Source organism: Neofelis nebulosa, chromosome 9 (genome assembly GCF_028018385.1).
Source record: "Neofelis nebulosa isolate mNeoNeb1 chromosome 9, mNeoNeb1.pri, whole genome shotgun sequence".
In the NCBI taxonomy this organism is placed as follows: Eukaryota; Metazoa; Chordata; class Mammalia; order Carnivora; family Felidae; genus Neofelis; species Neofelis nebulosa.
Genome location: NC_080790.1, coordinates 111,657,900 through 111,679,254, shown reverse-complemented (window position 1 = coordinate 111,679,254; position 21,355 = coordinate 111,657,900). Strand labels below are relative to the sequence as shown.

Sequence of the window (21,355 nt, the reverse complement as noted above, 5' to 3'; positions counted from 1 at the left end):
TTAAATATTAACCATCCCTATTCTCACACTTTTTCTCCACATACCTATATCCTAACATCATCTAATATCATGATTTTTAAATTATACCAGTAATTACTATTTATAACATTAAGATCATACATACATTATTTACTATAGGAACATGTATGCTATACTCCTAGTTGCATTCTTAAACCAATTTTATTTTTCTTAGGGCTACCGACAGAGTCATTTTTTTTCACTTGTGCGGTTAAAATAAAAATCAACCCTGAAGTTTTTTCTAATTGTCCCACCCAATTAGCTATGTTTACACTAGGGTTTCTAAACATCAACACTACTATCATTTGGGGCCAGATATTTCTTTGCTGTGAGGCACTTCCCTATGCATTGTAGGAGGCTTAGCAGCATCGCTGGCTTTTACTCACTAGATGCCTATAACACTGCTACCCCCAGACAATCCAAAAGTAATTCCAAACACTGTAAAATGTTTCAGAGGTGGGATGTTGGGGAAGGGGCAACAAAATCATCTTGACTGATAACCAATGACTTAAACATATCAGATAATCTAATAATTCTTTTTCTTACCTCATTCTGGTCTGGCTGTCATGTAAGCTTGCTGTGCAACTACAACTTTTGCTTTGAGAGTTCTCTTTGCTATCATCCTGAAGCTTTCAGGTGATGGATTTGGTTCCAGGGCTTACTTCTCTCTTTCTTAATTAACTCACTTGTTTACAGGAGTACATCCTCAAATAGCTTTTTTAAAAATATTTATTTATTTTTGAGGGGCGGGGAAGGGCAGAGAGAGAATCCCAAGCAGGTTCTCTATTGTCAAGGCAGAGCCCAACACAGGGCTCAATCTCACGAACCGTGAGCTGAGCTGAAATCAAGAGTCGGATGCTCAACCGACTGAGCCACCCAGGTGCCCCTCCAATATCTTTTCAGAAGGCAAAAGTTTTTTAGTTTTAAAATGTCTTTATTCTGTCCTCAGGCCTGACTGACAGCTCATTAATGCTCTTTCCATTCTTTTGGATTCTTCACTCTCTCCATGCTTTACCTTGATAGTTTCTACTGCTATAGCTTCAAATTCACTAATCTTTTCTTCTGCAGTGTCTAATCTATTGTTAAAACCTCTCCCATCTCAGACAATGTAGTTTTTACCTCCAGAAGCTCAATTTGGGTCTTTTGAAAATTTTCTCTCTCTGTTCAACAAGTTCAATTTTCTTCCTAGCTTCTTGAAAATATGAAATACAGGGGCGCCTGGGTGGCGCAGTCGGTTAAGCGTCCGACTTCAGCCAGGTCACGATCTCGCGGTCCGTGAGTTCGAGCCCCGCGTCAGGCTCTGGGCTGATGGCTCAGAGCCTGGAGCCTGTTTCCGATTCTGTGTCTCCCTCTCTCTCTGCCCCTCCCCCGTTCATGCTCTGTCTCTCTCTGTCCCAAAAATAAATTAAAAAAACGTTGAAAAAAAAAATTTAAGAAAATATGAAATACAGTTAGAATAACTATTTTAATGTTCTTTGCTAATTCTAACATTTCTGTCACTTCTAGGTCAATTTTGAATGATTACCTTATTATCAGTCATGTTTTCCCATTTCTTTGTAAAGCGGATAATCTTTGGATGCTAGACATTGTGAATTTCACCTTGTTGGAGACTACGTATTTTTGTATTCCTATAAATATTCTTGTGCTTTGTTCTGGAATGCAGTTAAGTTACTTGGAAACAGTTTGATCCCTTTAGATCTTGCTTTTATGAATTTTTAGGAGGTCTAGAGCAGTGCTCAGTTTAGGGGTGACTACTCCCCATTACTGAGACAAAACCCTTCTGAGGACTCTACTCAGTGCCCTTTGAATTATGTGTTTTTCCAGTCTAACTGTTCCCAGCCCTTAGCATGTATCAGGCACTGTTCTGGATTACTTTTCAGATGTCTTTTTTTTTTTTTTTAATGTTTATTTATTTCTGAGACAGAGAAAGACAGAGCATGAATGGGGGAGGGGCAGAGAGAGAGGGAGACACAGGATCCGAAGCAGGCTCCAGGCTCTGAGCTGTCAGCACAGAGCCCGACACGGGGCTCGAACTCACAAACCGTGAGATCATGACCTGAGCCGAAGTCGGTCACTTAACAGACTGAGCCACCCAGGCACCCCCAGATGTCTTTTGTTTAACTCTTGCCTTTGGTAGTTACCTGACACATGGATGAATTGATCAATACTCTTGAATACTTGGGATGGGGGGAGGGGCAGGGAAATCTTGGCAGACCTTTGGTGTTCTCTCTCTGGGCATTTTCCTTTTTAGTACTCTAGCTGCTCTCTTACCAGACCCTTCACTGCATCTTCTCAACTCAGGAAATACACTAGGATTCACATGCGTATCCCCCTCCCAATGCCATGGCCTGAAAATTTTTCTCAAATTACTAAGCTAGCAAAATCATGGGGCTGTGCTTGCTTTTTTTTTTTTTTTTTTAACGTTTATTTATTTATCTTGAGAGAGAGAGAAAGAGCTCGAGCAGGGGAGGGGCAAAGAGAGGAAGAAAGAGAATCCCAAGCAGGCTCTGCACTGCCAGCACAGAGCCTGATGAGGGGCTCGAGCTCATGAACCATGAGATCATGACCCGAGCTGAGATCAAGAGTTGCTCGCTGAACCGACTGAGCCATCTAGGTGCCCCTGACCTTGTTTATTTCTATTTCTCAGGGAATCACTATTTCTCAGTGTCTGATGCCTAGTGTCTTGAAAACATATTTTGTTTCTTGTTTGTTCTTCTGGTTTGGTTAGGTTGGGTTGTTTTGGGAAGGAGAGAAATCTGGTTCCTATTGCCTTATGTAGGTGATTTATTTTTTTCTTCTGGAAGCTGTGATATTCTTTTATTCTTAGTGTTCAAAAAAGGCATAGATAGATTTAAGGTTTTTTTTCTTCATTTATATTTAAGTCATTTAATTTAAAAGTTGTATTCTCTTTATCACTGGAAATTGTTTATTCTTTTAAAAAATTTTCTCCCTCCTGATACCTCTGCTCTAACTTTCTGCAACTCCAACTTGTATATCAGACTTCTTGGAACAGTTCTCTATGTCTTTTAATTTTTATCTCATATATTCTGTCTCCTTGATTTTTAAATTTTACATTTTTAGAAAATTTCCTAACTTTACCTCCCAGCCCCTCTATTAATTTTATTAATTATAATTTCCCAGAGCTCTTATTTTCATCATGTTAATTTATGACAACATAATACTTGTTCTATGGTCACCAAATCTTGTCTGGGCATCCAAAGTGGAGTTTTAGGTCTTAAATTTTCCTCTATATCTTAATTATCTTTGGGTCTTACCCAATGTCTTTAAAAAAAAAAAATCTTGATCTTTTCCTTTAAAGTTACAGGTATTTAAAGCAAATGTCTGGTGATCTTTGGTTGCCTGTTTTTATTTCAAAATGGAAAGGCTAATTGGAAGCTTCATGCTTTCAGCAGAGCTGGTCAACTACTAGAAAGTTTTTTTAGGGAGAGCAGACAGCCAGCAGGTGGTTATTCAGGATCCCTACTCCCTTACATTCTAAATCCCAATAGACTGATTTAATATATTTGGCCCCTTTCTCTGTAACCTGGAACAGCTTTTCAAGTGTCAACTGATTTGATTTTTTGAGGGTGCTGAATTAAATTTCTAATTTTAAATGCAAACGTTAACTCTACTATTAATTTTGAGACATAACATTTCCTCATGTCATCCATCTCCCTTTTTAATTCTGTGTGTCCTACCTATCATTTCTCTTTTTACAAATTCCATTCTTTTTTTTCTTTTTTAATTTTTAAAGTTTATTTTGAGAGAGACAGAGTATGAGCAGGGGAAAGGCAGAGAGAGAGAGAGAGAGAGAGAGAGAGAGAGAATCCCCAGCAGGCTCTGCAGAGTCAGTACAGAGCCCAACATGGGGCTTGAACTCACCAAACTTTGAGATCATGACCTGAGTGGAAATTAGAAGTCAGACGCTTAACTAACTGAGCCACCCAGGCGTCTCTTTACAATTTACCCATTCTTAACAGGTACAAAAGAGATCATCTTTTTTCTCATTTTTATTTTATTTCCTGGAGAAACCGTTTTTAAAAAGCACGCTTATCTCTGCATCTAATATGCTATGGTTTCCTTCCTATATTTTGTTGAATCTTATTCGTTAAGTTTCATTCCACCTTTCAATACGAACATCTTCTGTTTGTCCATAAAAAGGTAAATGAATGTTTGTTCTATGGTTACTCTCATTATTCAGAAGTTTGCTATTAGAATCCTCTCCTTGGGAGCTAGCTGATGTAAATTTACTTTACTAGGTCACAGCTCCAGCAGCTGGAGAGTTAAGGAGGAGGAAGCCGAAGGCAGGGAAAGCCCCAGCAGAGGAACTTCCCTGTGCTGCTTACCAGGAAGAGTTCTCTATCTCATAACTGGTTTGATCCAGCCTAAATGCCAAGTATAAGTTATGTGGGTCTGGTTTCCTCTCTCATGCTGGCACCTACTACATCAGGGACATAGCAACCTCTGGGTTAATGACTTTGTTCTGGGTGTGGACATACAACAAAACAGAAATTTTTAATAAAATTAAGTTTCTAGTGTCCGTAGTTCTCCTTCTCTTGACCTTCAAATGATGCAAAAGTATTTCTGGCTAGACAGTTATCAGGCCTTAGGTATGTGACTCAGAGTGGAGTACTGCTCCATATCCTAAAGGCCGATAAGGAAGAGAACTGCGGTGGGGGTGGGGGAGAGAACGAGATTGACAACAACAGGAAAAGTATTGGAGAGAATGACAATTAGCAACTACAAAGAAGGGAAGAATCTGGAGAAAGGGATCTTGAGAGAAGACTTATAGTAGCCCGACTACATGGTGTGTGTGGTTTCTTCCACCCTACAGAAAAGATCTACATTACCTCGTAAAGGTTTTTTAGAAGGGGATTTTGTGCCTTTTGGATCTGTCTGCACAGTGTAATGCTCCTCAAGGCAGGAGCCAGAAAGGCCTGCCACATGTGGTCTGCAAGAACCCTGCGACCTCCTAGTGTACTGCTTTTTCATGCTAATCTACCCACAGCACAGGGCTTAGGAGCACAGGCTCTGAAGCCAGACCCTCTGGATTTGGCCCCACCGCTGCCCCTCACCAGCTACTAGCTCTGTGCTTTTGGGAAATTCATTTAACCTCTCTGTAGAATAGGAACTAATAGTACCTACTTCAGAGGGTTCTTTTGTAAGAATTACAGCCAACTCATATGAAGTGCTTAGAACAGTGCCTGTCATATGGGAGACACTATAAATGCCCAGTTTATACAATTAATTAAAAATAAATATTAGCATTATTGCTAAAAATTTTAAGCTTCCTCTCTACCTCCTATGGCTTGCCCCCTTCAAGCCCTTACTCTTCTAAATTAGAGAGCATTACTTCCTAGCGGGAGCAGCTCCCACAGCCTTGTTTACTAATAACTTCTGCTGTTGTAGTCAATGTGAGAATACTACAGTTTTGGAGCAGGAAAAGTGGAGTCAAGTGGTGTGCTTCTCTTCAACCCTATAGCCCATGTTTCTTCCATATTAGGGAGTCTACCAGGCAAGCACCCACTCACTTCCTAGGGATTCTGCTACTTCCTGGAAAGGAGGGGTAGCAATTAGCCCTGGGTCATGCTTCCAAAGGTCCCACTTACTCTATGCCCAATAGTATGTCCCCATTCTGAGCATGTCAATACTCACTCCCTATTTCTGTGCTGGGGGCTGGTCATCTCACTGAGGATCCTTTAGAAGCCCGTGGATGCTTTTGGGGATGCTGCTAACCTACCAGGCCATCCTCCTTAATACGCACTCTGGATGACCCCCTCTCCCAGACTCATTCATCAATTCACTTAACAAATATTTATGGGTCATCTCCTAGATAAAAGAAATATTGAAATAAAAGATACTGTTCTTAACACAAAAGATAACCCTTTTATTCCTCTAGTATATTGTACTTAGACAAAATTTTGCACTGTCCTTTTCATTGCTCTTGAATAGTTCTCAAGTTATATGAATTTCTGAGATACAAACCACAACAATGAAAAGACTATTTTTGTTCTCAAGGAGCTTCCAGTCCAGAGACCAAGGGCAGGTGGATACATGAACAGGGGTGTGTGGAAAATGTATAACATAAGACAAAAAAAAAAAAAAAGCTGTAAGAGGATTCAGCCTAGGATGCTACAAGAGTAGACTGGAAGAACAATGGTATCAGAATGGGGAAAAAAGAGAAAGGAGGACAGAGAGAAACTCCTAGAAGAAAGAAGAAAGGACATATGAGTTCTGTTTGGGGACCAGCTTTAAACAACAACTATTTTCCATTTCAAGTCTTTTAACTTGCTCCATACTCTTGAGAGGTCACTATTAGCTTTTCAGTGTTATAATGATGCACAATCACAATGTGGAGGTCCTTCATAAAGATTGCAGGTGGCAGATAAAAGCCAGGCATACTGTCTTTCATACATACCTCATATTTCATGGTAAAAAATCCATCCCCTCCAATGCCCTCAAGTGCAAAGGCCTGTACAATTGGCCACTTCTCTACTACAAACATATCAAATATCTGCAAGTGACCTAGAGGAATCAAATACAACATGTATCAAATACCATCCTGGATATAACAGTCTAAACCTGATCTTAAGTGGTCACCCAGGCATCTCTCACAAGTTCATTACGGTCACATTTGGCAGAATAAAAGTAAAACAGATAAAATGCTTAGATATTAAAACTAGAAATTAAAAATGAAAGTCAAAGAAAATGCAAACCATAACAAGCTACATAAATTCAGATTTCTCTATAGTATAGCACACTCTGGTTTCCTAAGTAAGCAAGTAAGTTAACGAATAAATAAATAAATTAATAAATAAATAGATGCATCTGACTTGCATCACTTAGCAGATATAATTATTAACAGACCCAAACTCGGCTCTTCCCACCCTTAAGAAACATAGCCAATCAACTTCCTTAAGGGAAAATTACCAAATCAAAAATTTTCCTTTCTTGCAGCAATAGCTCCAATGTGCAAAGTTTAAGAAAAAAATAAGATATAAGTACTGCTAAATGTGTTGACTTTTTCCTTTATTTTTACACATTTTTCAGCCTCTCTGTCAGCATATTTTTAACAGCTACTATTTCTTATTACCAAGACGCTCCACAGCTATACTCTACATACAGTAGCAAATGGCACAGCTAGACGGCAACTGTGGTAAATCCCTTATCAGTTCTTCCTTCTGAATAGATGGCCTGCTGTGTTTTTTAGAAACTACAGTTGTAAGTAACCAGCTTGCACAGAAAAATCCCCAAATTTCATTCTGTTTGATCCTCTGCCTTTAGTAAAAATAGATCAATGCGTTTCCCAGGTGAATGCCTCCAATGGAAGGGGGAGGTAGAAACACTGGATTCACACATAATCCAAGCAAAGTTCTAATAGGGCTTGCTGTCAGATACTCACCTTGGGAGCTGTAAGGAATGCCAATTCTACTACAGTCTCGAACCATGTCCACAAAGCTGGCGATTTTAAATTCTTCTGCAGCTTCCTCATCTTCATACTAAAGAGGAAAATTGAAAGGAAAACAGGCTCTCAGGTGACATCATGCAAAATCCCCTATTTCCTCGGTATTTTATCAATCAGAGTTATGGCAAATGACATTTATAGAGGACTGCACCCAAGAGGGTGTTTCCAAAGCCAACTTCTTGTGTTGCCTTACACCACACATAAAAACCAACTCAAAATAGATCAGATACCTAAATGCAAGAGATAACATTTGCCTCCAAAATTCCCCAAACGCTCACATGGAAAGAAGGGTTCTTCCCATGTTGTTCAAGGGCCAACTGTACATCAGTATATTTTGCGATTCCATTCTATTTTTCTTCTTGTATTAGAAGTCTGTTGTGTTATTTTAGTGATTGCTTACAATTTATAACAAACATCTTTAACATTAAAAAAAAAAAAAAAAAAGAAAGAAGAGTTTTTAACCCACATCAGGTCACAATTTCTATGAAATCCTAAATCTCAAGTCCCAATTTGATTTCCAGCCAAACACTTGAAAAGAACCCCAAAACAAACAAATACCAAGAAATCCAAACACAGAAATGTCACAAAGCTTATCAAACTCTCCTGAGGCAGTCCGTGGCACTAGTCCTCTGAGAGAATGGGCTCAGGCTGGTGATGAACAAGTAGGACAGGAAGCTAGGGTCACAAGCCTACGACTAGGTCCCAATCTGAAGAGTCCTTTTTGTCTCTGTCAGGCATACAATTTATCTATAAGGTAGCCTCATAATGAATTATGAGAAGTTCCACTAAAACAAGTAACTTTTTTTGTGTAACCACATCCTGCAAAGTGATTTTTTTAAGGGGCCTCCTGGTCCAGATCTACACTTTTTTTGAAGAATATCCTTAGAGTGTCTCTAAGTGCCTGTTCTATCTTTTCTCCTTACCTCATTTTCAGTCATGCAATGGAAATGCAGATTTCTCCAATGTGCCACATAGGGTAAGAGATAGCGATAGTTTACAGGATTACAGTACAGATGGACACTATCTGATTTTACCAATATAATTACATCTGTAAGGAAAACAAATTTAAAACACAAGATTGTCAAAGGCATTTCTTTTGCATATTTTCTGTCCACCTAATTAATAAAACCATTAAAAAACTATTTCAGAGAAAAGATAACAAAACTCTAAACTAAAAATTCTTTAAGTAGACAACGTGCCTCAAAGTGACTGTGGAACACTCACGTGTGGACAGCAAGGATTTTCTAGTTCCCACGCGATGCTCCAATCATTGTGGCCCTCTGGTTATGACAATGCAGGCACAGAATAAGTCAAAAGAACAGCCTTCAAAGTGTTCTGCTTTTGCAAAGTTCAACACAGTCACATGTATGGTATCAGACTTAGCTGGGTGTTTTGCTGCAGAGATAAACACCAAATGGATGTGCCACAGCCTAACACCACTGAGGCAGGAAATATCACCGACTATGGCCAGTGATGGTTTTCCTGCAGACCTCAGTGTCTAAAGCCCTTGGCTGTTGACTCAAGGCAATCATGGGCCTGAGGATGTCACTGTTCAGCTCTGGGAAGCGTTACTATGTACTGGGGTGAACTTTGTACACAGGAAAAGCTGGGAGGAAGGAAGTAGAGGCAAGTGGACAAAACTGCTATAAATAGATCAGCAGCTCACAGACTTAAGGGGTAATCACGGATGTTGCTGGGTCAAATAAATAAAACAATTCCAAGAGTATGAATAAATTTAGGTAAATTAACAGAAGAGCCATGGAATGGGGCAGGAATATTAAAGCAGTTTGAAGACTGAGAAAGCAGTCATACTTCCAAAAGAAAAGCAGAGCTCACTGCATGGCTCCTCAGAGCCATCTCAGGCATCTCTCTAACAAGATGACGCGAGGGAAGTTGCTGCAGGAGGTGGCTGGAAGTGAGAGAAGCGTGGGGGCAGGGAACACATGAAGCAGCAGGTTTAGGACAATGCCAACACACTAACACAGTGTGACAGCCAATATTCTACAAAAACCTAAGCCCGATGAATACTGACTGCAGCTGATGACACCAATGGGTGGCCTCTTGAAATAAAGCTCCAGGATGCTGGCCTTTGATTTTTCAAAAATCACTCTGTGCTCCACACCTGACCAGACCCGGGTATCCTAGGGAATGCAGTATGGTGCAGCATATTCACTGCTGACTCTTAGTTAAGCACCAAAGTCAAAAGGTGGCAAGAGATGGGAAAAGGGTACCTTCTCACCCTGTTGGTCCTCTTCACACAGGCCCTCTAATAAGAGCCTGGCCCTGAATTACTTGTAGATCGTGTGCTGAAGAGAGATTGACATCACCTGGAGAGCCTGAGGGTTTCCTAAGACTGTGCACTAATGTGTAACACTCCACAAGGAATTAGGATCCAATAAAAGAAATAATGCAACAGCTACTAAGCCTAATTAAGCATTTTCAGAATCTCATAGGACTCTGATGTCATTAAAAATTTTTGTTTTTGTTTTTTAATAAATCCTTCATGTTGGCCTCTTTTCCTCTCACAGAGATCAAAATGTAGAGGCACAGGGGTACCTGGCTGGGTCAGTCAACAGAGCATGGAACGCTTGATCTCAGAGTCATGAGTTCAAGCCCCATGATGGGTATGGAGCCTACTTAATTAAAAAAAAAAAAAAAAAGAAAGAAAGTAGGGGCACCTGGGTGGCTCAGTCGGTTGAGTGTCCGACTCTTGATTTTAGCTCAGATCATGATCTGGTTGGTGGGTTTGAGCCCCACTGCACTGACAGTGGAGAGCCTGCTTGGGATTCTCTCTCTCTCCCTCTCTCTCTATCCCACCCCTGTTTGTGTGCTCTCTCTCTCAAAATAAATAAACGTTTAAAAAATTAAACTTCAAAAAAAATGTAGATACTTAAATCCAGTGATCTCAGTTTGCCAATTACTAGGATTTAAAACATGAAGTTACTAATTCACTTTTAATTCATTAACGATTTATTTTTCTTCAAAGAATTCTTTCAAAGAAAATGCTCATTTCATAAATACCCATTGTGCCAGGTGACAGGATAAAGACAATGATAAACAAAAAAGCACACCTTTGAGGATTTAAACTTTCCTTAAGTTCAGTACCATACTGTCCTTAGCAACCTTGGCTTCAGTGAAATGTATGGCTGGTATGAGCACCTGTCTTTTTTTTTTTTTTTTTTTTTTTTTCAACGTTTTTTATTTATTTTTGGGACAGAGAGAGACAGAGCATGAACGGGGGAGGGGCAGAGAGAGAGGGAGACACAGAATCGGAAACAGGCTCCAGGCTCCGAGCCATCAGCCCAGAGCCTGACGCGGGGCTCGAACTCACGGACCGCGAGATCGTGACCTGGCTGAAGTCGGACGCTTAACCGACTGCGCCACCCAGGCGCCCCAGAGCACCTGTCTTTTTATAACTCTAAATGAGCTGCCAAGATGAATTTTTTCTAAACCAGTAGATGCTGTCCAGCATGAAGAAACATTTTCAAAAATCAAAATCTGAAACTAAATTTGAATTAAAAGAAGTTATTTTTTTAATTTTATTTATTTATTTTGAGAGAGAGAGGAGGAGCAGGGGAGGGGCAGAGAGAGAATCCAAAGCCCACTCTACACTGTCACCACAGAGCCCCACATGGGGCTGGAACTCACAAACCATGAGATCATGACCTGGGCCAAAATCAAGAACTGAACGCTTAACCGACTGAGCCACCTAGGTGCCCCAAATTGAAAGAAATTTAATGGAAGTGAAGCCTGCTCTGTCTGCACTTCCTAATAAAAAGGAAATCTTTAATCAATCTATAAGGATACACACTATTAAGGATTTTACCACAGAAGAATTTTCACAAACAGTAGACCAGGGTTCTGTAACCTTGGTACTATTGACAGTTCAGACCAGATCATTCTTTGTTGTGGAAGGCTGTCCTGTGCATTGTAGATGTTCAGCAGTCACTGAACATCAGTTCATCAACAATAGCTGGGACAACTGAAAATGTCTTCAGATATTGCCAAATGTCCCTTGGGGAATAAAACTGCTTCCACTTTATAATTTTTTTTGGAAGTTTAATTTGAGAGCAAGAGAGAGAGAGAGCATGCAGACAGGAGGGGCAGAGGGAGGGTGAGATAGAGGATCCTAAGCAGGGTCCGCACTGTCAGCACAGAGCCAATGGGGGGTTCAAACTCATGAACCACAAAATCATAATCTGAGTCAAAACCAAGAGTCCAGACACTTAACTCCAGGTGCCCCAAAACTGCCCCCACTTTAAAACCACTGCACTACATCCACTGCAAGATTACTTTAATATCAGATGTTTGCTTTCATGCACTCCCCAGCTGCTTCACAAGAGCTGCCTGTCTCTTGTCCAGTTTGATTTGTCTATTCCTGTGTCTCCTGATCCATCTGGCAAACAAGTCATGATGCTAAGTATGTGATATCAGAGACAGCTCCTGGGCATCAGCCCACAACAACATCAACACAGGGAGAGTGTCTCAGAGCTAAAGAAAGGGGAATGTAAGCAGAAAGCCTCCACTGTAGTCATGGGCATCGTCATGAATTAAAGTCACACAGAAAACAATTCCCAAAGACGGAGCAGGACAAAGAGCCTTTGTTCCTAAGCTGAAGATCCACATGAAGTCTTCCTTGTAGGAGTAGCCTGCAGGCTCATCCTTTACCCACAAGTGAATGTGCTTTCACAGGACAACAGCACATAATCTGAACCTCCCAGCACACAGAGGCAGTGGGCAATTCAGAGGAAAACTAGTGCTTTGCCAAGAAAATATAAAACCAAACTGATATGTATTTTTCCCCCTAAAACTAATTTACCCACTAAACATATTCTGAAAACTACTGATCACTAGTCTTGTATCAACCAGCAGGTGACCAATAGGAGCACACTATTTACTACTATATATACTCACCATCTAGAACTTCTTCAGAAAACCCTGTTTTCTCAAAATCACTTGCATTCTGATTGTACAAACCAAACAGAAGATAATTTGCCAGCTCTCTGCAGCCTTCATTGTACCTGCTATCGATTCCTGCAAGGCAAAGAAGGCTCTGATCAGTGGTACTGTACTATGGGAAGCAAATAAGTCCCAGTAATTTGCCCCTGCTCAGCAAAACCCTGATGGTTAGGTTAAAGGGAGAAGCTCATACCATTTTGTGCCAGGAACCAAACTAAACAACCCTATGAAAGAAGCATCAAGTACTCTTACTTGGATTTCAAGATCTATATAGTTGAGACAATTAAACCATATACATTATTGAAGCTATTAATTTCCAAAAGGCAATTTTTGAGTATAGAATGAAGCAGAAAATATGGTCTAGGTCCTTTGGTGGCTGTTTAAATACTGTGGAATATTCAGTTCAGCTGAATAGGGGGATAGAAAATATTCAGTTCAGCTGGAATAGGGGGATAGAAAATATTCACTTTTCAAAGAGCTTTAACAAAACATGGGGTATCAAATAAAGACAGAGTAAGGTGGTTTGAAAAGAATTAAAAGAAGTGAAAAAGAGGACAAGTGAATGGAACCACAGACACCTATCATTTCACAAAAATTTATCAGGCTCAAGGTCTACACTGTGCTGGATGCTGGAATGTATGGTGAACATGACTGCAAACGGCCCTCAAGACGCTTACGGTCTAGTGGGGCTGGATCAGAGACAAAAGGAAATTAAACAACACTGCCTTCACTACTGCCTGGTTCCTGAGTATCTATGAAAGCCCAGAGCTATGGCTCTGGGCAAGAGGAATGTCTCACAGGCAAGGCAGTAGCTGTCTAGTTGAGACTGAGGAAGGAGTTAGAGCAGAGAGACCTCCAAGAATAGAAACATGGCTGGAGCCTGGAAAAGAAGACTGTCAATGGTCATCCGGACAAGGGACAAGTGAAAGGTAGAAAGTAGCGGTCACTTAGACCAGAGGGGCCCAGGACTGCTTGTGGCAGAGGACTTCTAATGTAAGAGAACTCCCATCTCAGTTGAGATTATAAGAGAACAGCCCTCCCTGTTTATCTCATTCAACACTTCAGCCAAGGGAGGGGTGAAAAAGAATCAAAGTCAGAATGGACTGCTATCTACGGCCCAACATTTAAAGGGCTACAGAGTTAAAAATCAAACAGTGGACTGGGCAGACCTAGCTTCAATGTTTATTTTTGAGAGACAGAGAGAGACAGAGCACGAGGAGGGGAGGGGCAGAGAGAAGGAGTCACAGAATCCGAAGCAGGCTCCAGGCTCTGAGCTGTCAGCACAGAGCCCAATGCGGGACTTGAACCCACAAACCGTGAGATCATGACCTGAGCCAAAGCCGAAGCCGGCACTTAACCGACGGAGCCACCCAGGCGCCCCTGGCAGACCTAGCTTCAGCATGTCTACCTCTAAGGATTCCAGCCGCATAAACTGTTAACATGAAAAAGACTATGTAAAATTAAAGGCAAATGAAACTATGTATAGGCACTGTGCTTAAGCTGATAATGTTGTTTCTCATGGGGTATTATAGGTTAACAATTCTGATGTTGCTGAATATGTATACTAGAATTAAGTAAACTGATGGTGGATAATGGACGCCAAGTTTCTCACTGATGAAGTAGGAGTTTACAGGTAAACAAAAGGGGGAAGCTAGAAAAATCTATGTGGTAATTGGTTAGGCTGGAGACATTAATATGAATTCATGTTTAGCTTAATATGGGTACATAACATTTGCATTTAATGTACACATATGTATCTTGTTACTCTGTCAGCTGCCAGGGCTTAGCAGCAGTGACATCTAGTAATGAGAGTGTATCCAAAGCCCAGATCTTGGTTTCTAATACCATTCTCCAATAAAAGGAACCCCAGTGCTCCCTGGAGAAATGGCTGATTCTAGGACTGGAGGAGGAAATACACAAAATAAGTCTAGAGTACCTTATAGTGCCAGAAAGCACATAAGTGCTAAACAAACAAAACTTTGATGGGATGGTATGTCAAAGGGAGAGACACAGAAGCCAAATGAAATAAGAGCATAAATACAATAACAAACAGGTGGTTTTATTCATAGGTAAATTCATGGCAAAGACAGCCCCCACCCTTTTGAGGGCTGCAGCTAGAGAGGGGATCCAATGAATGTTGTTTAAACATTTGAAACCTCTGGCAGGAATTCCAGGTCCACCACAAGTGTGTCTTTTTTTAAATTTTTTTTTTAACGTTTATTTATTTTTGAGACAGAGAGAGACAGAGCATGAACGGGGGAGGGGCAGAGAGAGAGGGAGACAAACAGAATCTGAAACAGGCTCCAGGCTCTGAGCTGCCAGCACAGAGCCCGACGCGGGGCTCGAACTCCCAGACCGTGAGATCATGACCTGAGCCGAAGTCGGACGCTTAACCGACCAAGCCACCCAGGCGCCCCCACAAGTGTGTCTTTATAGAGACTTGCCAACGTCTGGGCTTAGTTGTGGAGCCAGGATTCAAACCCCAAATCTACCTGGCTCCAGAGTGCATGTTTTTAACTACTCTGCACACTACCTCTCATAAGGCTAAAGGCAAGTGCTGTTAAGTGAAAATACAAAATTATGCACAGAATATATGAGGAGAAACAAACAACAAACTAGTGGCAGTTTGCTTCTAGGAAAGAAACTGCAGTGGTAGATGGACAAACCACCAGACCTAACAATTCCAATCCCATGACTCAATGGATATAAGTGAAAATGAGACAAAGAAGATCAATCTGATAAAGAAAAATCTCCAAAATACATTGTCAAGTGAAAATTTAAAAATTAGGTTAATTACAGTATAAACAAAATGTTTCCATTTGTGTTAAAAAAAGATACAATTGACAATGTTATCTCTGGGGAGTGAAACTGGGTATCTGGTTGGTTGGGAAGCTCAGTTCATTTTCATTTGAGGATTGTCTTAATTTTTAAATTATACGATGCATTTTCATAATAAAAAAAAACTTAAAGAACAAATAAGTGTCCAATTCTGCTACTCTATGGTCCTGGGCAAGTCTGTTCCATCTCCTTGAGTCTCAGTATCCCCCTCTATAAAAAAGGGGACTACACTGCTCCCTTTTAAGGTTGTGAGGGGAAATGAGATAACATGCACAAAGTGCCTGCCTCGTGGTTGTGGGTCCTTATCCCACTGATATCTCACCTGACCTCATTAAAACAGCAACAGATTTCAAGGGAACAAGAGCTGGAAGAAGGACACTAACCCAAGCTTATCTCACAATGACACTATTATTAATATCTCCCTTGAACAGAAGCCCAGTTGCCCCAGCTTGTTAAAAGCACTGACCTAGGATGCAGAGGATCCCATCGGGTTGAGACTTGCTGCTCTGGGTCAAGATGCTCTGAACCTGGCGGAGTCGGCTGCAGCTGCAACAAAAACAGAAACAAGCTCCTGAGTGCCAGCGCATGAAGGCATGAGGAAAAGGAAAGGGATGGAAACTGGCCCTTGCCTAGTTTTGGTATCAGAACTGTGACATGACCTGGGAAGTACTCCCTTCTCTTCTGTTTTCTGGAAGAGATTATGCAGAATGTGTCTGAAGCCTAAATCTGAACTGTTGATTACAAACTGGAGAGTCCATGACTCTGTGGCTCACCAGAGGATGGAGCCAACACTGGACTGGGACTCAGCAGCTGACCGAGGGCCCTCCAATGACTTCTCATTTTTGAGGATTATCAAAGAAGAGTTACCACACTGATCTGCCCTAACTGTGGTCCTCATCGGTTTGCCAAAAACAAAAATGAAAAACGGTTAAAACCAAAAAATTGGGGGCGCCTGGGTGGCGCAGTCGGTTGAGCGTCCGACTTCAGCCAGGTCATGATCTCGCGGTCCGTGAGTTCGAGCCCCGCGTCAGGCTCTGGGCCGATGGCTCGGAGCCTGGAGCCTGTTTCCGATTCTGTGTCTCCCTCTCTCTCTGCCCCTCCCCCGTTCATGCTCTGTCTCTCTCTGTCCCAAAAATAAATAAAAAACGTTGAAAAAAAATTTAAAAAAAAAAACAAAAAACCAAAAAATTGGTTTAAGGACCTAAATGAAGCTCTGATTCACCATCACAACGACCCCCAAAGAGAATGTTAGCAAAGGGTACTTGTTCCCATTTCTGTGCAAGTCTATTCCCGTGGACTTAGGGATACCCCCTCCTCCCAAAGTATAAGGAGAGGCACTCCCAGACATTAATAACACTTCTAAGGACTCCATGCTCTCCATACCAACCTCTCCTCCTTCCTAGTATTCCCAGAAAAAGGTGCTCAAGACTGATTCTGTTCAAGACTGATCACATGATCAAGGATCAAACTGATCCTTCCACTAGGTCTCTCCCTGTCACCCCCAGGTTCAGGATGTGCCTCTACTATTCATTCCCTAACACTCCCATTAAATTTTTCCCTACAGTCAGCATATTCCCAGCCTTACCACATTATTAACTAAGATCCTCCACAAACCAACACTAAGCGTTCCATCTAGGACAATTAAATTTCATTCCCACTCGTTGCTGAATCTGCTCCACTGCATGTCCTATACTCACCCAAGCAACCGTATTCAGCCAAACAACACTACTTCTCTTCCCTGAATGCTTTCCCCCGCCCTCTGGATTCTTTCTGATGCTTACACTCCTCAACTCATCCATTCCATGACTTAGCGGTCATTATCACTGTCTTCTATCAAGATGTTCACATATACCACCTAACATCAAAACCAGAGACAGTACTGCCAAAAAAGAGAGCTACAGACCAATATCATCATGAATATAGCTGTAAAAACCTTTAATAAATGATTTGTAATTAGAATTCAACAACATATAAAAAGAATTATACACCATGACCAAGAGGGGTTTATCCTAGGGATACAAGGCTGGTTCATTATTGATAAATCAGTCAATCATATTAACAGGCTAAAGAAGAAAAAAATCACACAATGATGCAGAAAAATCATTTTCTGCACTAGTTTACAATAAAAGCCCGAATGAACTCTATTTCTGCATTGAAGCAACAAAGACGTGGAAACCAAAATTAAAAATACAATGTGACCAAAATATAAATTTAACAAAACATGTATAGGATTTACATGTTAAAAACTACAAAACAGTAATAAAGGAAACCAAAGAGGATCTAAGTAAATGGAGAGACACTGTGTTCGTGGATTGGAAGACTCAAGATAGTATAAATGTCAATTCTCTCTAAATTAATGTATAGGTTTAACACAATTCCTTCAAAATCCTAGCAAGCTTTTCTGTAGATACAGACAAGATCAATCCAAAACTTACACAGAGAGGCAAAGGATCTAGAATAGCTAAAAAAATTTTGAAGAAGAAAAAATAGGGAGAGGAATCACTCTGATATTAAGAGTTACTACATAGCTAAAGTAATCAAGACTGAGTGGTACTGACTAAGAGAGAGACAGGATCAATGGAACAGAACAGAGTTGCCAGAAATTGCCCTACACAACAGAGCCAGTTAACTTTATTTGATAAAGGTTCAAAAGCAATTCAATGGAAGAAGGATAGTCTTTTCAATAAATGGTGTTAAAGCAAATGGATATCCACAGACAAAAACATGAACCTCAACCTAAATTTTGTACCTTAGACAAAAATTAACTCAAGATAAATCACAGATTTAAAATTTTACATGTGAAATTATAAAATATTTAGAAGGTAACAGAAGAAAATATTCAGAACTTAAAATCTGATGAAATTCTTAGAGTTGATACCAAAAGTATAATGCATGAAAGAAAAAAAAATCAATAAATTTGACTTCATCAAAATTGTAAACTTTTGCTTTGTGAAAGACCCTGTTGAGAGAATAAGACAAAGTATAGATTGGCAGAATATATTTGCATATCGCATATCTGACAAAGTAGAATACATAAAGAATACTCCAACAGTAAAAAAAATTAAAATCCAATTAGAAAATGGGCAAAAGGTATGAAGAAACATTTCCTCAAAGAGGATATAGAGATGGCAGATAAACACCTGAAAACATGTTCTACATCATTATCTATCAGGGAAATGCAAATTAAAACCACAATGAGATATTACTATGTATCTACTAGAAAAGCTAAAATAACAAACAGTGATAATAGGAAAACGCTGGGAAGGATTCAGAGAAACTGGATCATCCATACATTTCTGAAGGAAATTAAAGAAGATACCAATAATGGAAACACATCCATGTTCATGCACTGGAAGACTTCTTATTGTTACACTGTCAATACTACAGAAAGTGATCTACAGATTCAGCATAAGCCCTATCAAAACCCTAATGATGCTTTTTGTAGAAATGGAAAAATCTATCCTAAAATTCAAGGGACCCAGAATAGTCAAAAGCATATTGAAATGGACAAAGCTTGGGGCGCCTGGGTGGCGCAGTCGGTTAAGCGTCCGACTTCAGCCAGGTCACGATCTCGCGGTCTGTGAGTTCGAGCCCCGCGTCAGGCTCTGGGCTGATGGCTCGGAGCCTGGAGCCTGTTTCCGATTCTGTGTCTCCCTCTCTCTCTGCCCCTCCCCCATTCATGCTCTGTCTCTCTCTGTCCCAAAAATAAATAAAAAACGTTGAAAAAAAATTAAAAAAAAAAAAAAAAAAGAAATGGACAAAGCTGAAAGACACAATTCCCAATTACAAAAGTAACTACAAAGCTATGGTAATCAAAACAGTGTGGTACTGGCATCAAGATAGACATATTGACAATGGAATAGAACAGAGAACTCAGAAATAAACTCCTTTTGTGACTGGCTTATTTCACTCACTATAATATCCTCATGGTCAAATGATTTTTCACAAGGGTACTAAGACCATGCACTGAGAAAGGACAATTTTTTCAATAAATGGCTTTGGAGACACTGTATATCCACATGCAAAAGAATGAATCTGGACCATTACCTTACATCATAAATAAAATTTAACTCAAAACAGAAAAAAAGACCTAAATGTTAACCTGAAACTATAAAGCTTTTAGAAGAAAACATATGGGAAAAACCTCATGAAACTAGATTTGGCAACAATTTATTGCTATGACACCAGAAGTACATACAACAAAATAAAAAATATGTAAATTAGATTTTATCAAAATTAAAAACTATGTTCATCAAAGGATACAATCAACACAGTGAAAAGGCAGCCAGCAGAATGGGAGGAGATATTTGCAAATCACGTATCTGATAAAAGGTTAATATCCAGAATATATAATTCTGAAGGAAATTAAAGAAGACACCAATAACGGAAATACATCCATGCTCATACACTGGAAGACTTCATATTGTTAAGCTATATATATAATTCCAGATATTAGCCTCTTACATATAAAGCACTCCTACAATTCAACCATACACATGCAAAAAAAAAAAAAAAACAACAAAAACATTCAAAATGGGCAAAAGACTTGAATATACATTTCTCCAAAGAAGATACACAAATGGCCAATAAGCACATGAAAAGAAGCTCAACATCACTAATCATAAAGGAAATGCAGATCAAAACCACAAAGAGATACTATTCCCACACAAATTAGGATAGTTACTATTAAAAAGAAAACAACAAGCAAGGATGGTGGGGAAACTGGAACCTTTGGGCATTGTTGGTGGGAACCTAAAACAGTGTAGCCGCCATGGAAAATGATATGGCAATTCCTCAAAAATTAAAAATTGAGGGGCAGGGGGAGGGAAAAATGAAAAACAGAATTACCCTGTAATCCAGCAATTTCACTTCTGGGAATATATAGAAAAAAAAAAATGAAAACAAGGATTTGAAGAAATATTTGTATACCCATGTTCAGAGCCACATTATTTACTACAGTCGACAGGTAGAAACAAATATCTATCAACAGATGAATAAACAAACTCTGCTATATACATACAGTGGAATATTATTCAATCTTAAAAGGAAGGAAATTCTGAGACTTGCTAAAAACATGGATGAACCTTGAGGACATTATATTAATGAAAAATAAGCCATTCATAAAAAGACAAATATCACATGATTCCATTTATGAGATATACTTACTATATTCAAATTTATAGAGACATAAAGTAGAGTGGTAGTGTTGAGCTGGGGGAAAGAGGTGGGGTTACTGTTTAACAGAGCTTTATAAGATGAAAACAATTCTGTGGGTGAATAGTGGGATTATAGCACAACAATATGAATGACTTAATGTTGCTAAATTGTACATTTAAAGATGGTTAAGATGGTAAATTTTGTTATAGTTATTTTACCACAATTAAAAAAATTGGGGGTGCCTGGGTGGCTCAGTCAGTTAAGTGACTGACTTCAGCTCAGGTCATGATCTCACAGCTCTCAAGTTCAAGCCCCACGTTGGGCTCTGTGCTGACAGCTCAGAGCCTAGAGCCTGCTTCGGGTTCTGTGTCTGTCTGTCTGTCTCTCTCTCTCTGCCCCTCCCCCACTCACTGTCTGTCTCTCTCTCTCTCTCTCTCTCAAAAATAAATAGAAACATTAAAAAAATTTTTTTTTTAATTTAAGTTAAAAAAAAGTCAATGTCATGTAAAACAAAGAGAACAGAGAGGGAGAATGCTTCTAATGTGAGAGATTAAATAATAATAATCTAATGTAAAAACCTTAATTTCATTAAAAACAAAAACAAAAACAAAAACAGAGAAAGAGCCATGAGACATCTGAGAAAATTTGATGGTAGTAAGGAATTACTATTAATTTTCTTAGGTGAGATGTTATTGTGGTTATACCTAGAATGTGCCCCCCCTTTTTTTTTAAAGCAGATACATGAGGAAGTACTTAGAAGTATCATGATGTCTATAACTCACTTGAAAAGGGTTTAACAGAAAACAAGAATGAGGAAAAGAAAAGAAAAATAAAGATAACATACATGGCAAAATGTTAAAAATTATTGACTCAAAGTGGTGGGTATATCAAGTATTCACTGTACTACTACTCTTTTAC

The 21,355-nt window shown here is 39.7% G+C and overlaps 1 protein-coding gene across 2 annotated transcripts in view; it reads right to left on the bottom strand.

The window, feature by feature from the left end:
• The window catches only part of DNAAF9 (dynein axonemal assembly factor 9), a 132,602-nt gene that overhangs the window by 98,639 nt on the left and 12,608 nt on the right, over nt 1–21,355 (bottom strand). For both annotated transcript variants that reach the window (XM_058685045.1, XM_058685046.1), the window contains exons 2-6: nt 15,747–15,826; nt 12,398–12,517; nt 8,407–8,531; nt 7,421–7,517; nt 6,437–6,543 (exon numbers count right to left, since the gene is read on the bottom strand). In XM_058685045.1, coding sequence (XP_058541028.1) covers nt 6,437–6,543; nt 7,421–7,517; nt 8,407–8,531; nt 12,398–12,517; nt 15,747–15,826 — 529 coding nt within the window. The remainder of the gene's footprint in view (nt 1–6,436; nt 6,544–7,420; nt 7,518–8,406; nt 8,532–12,397; nt 12,518–15,746; nt 15,827–21,355) is intronic.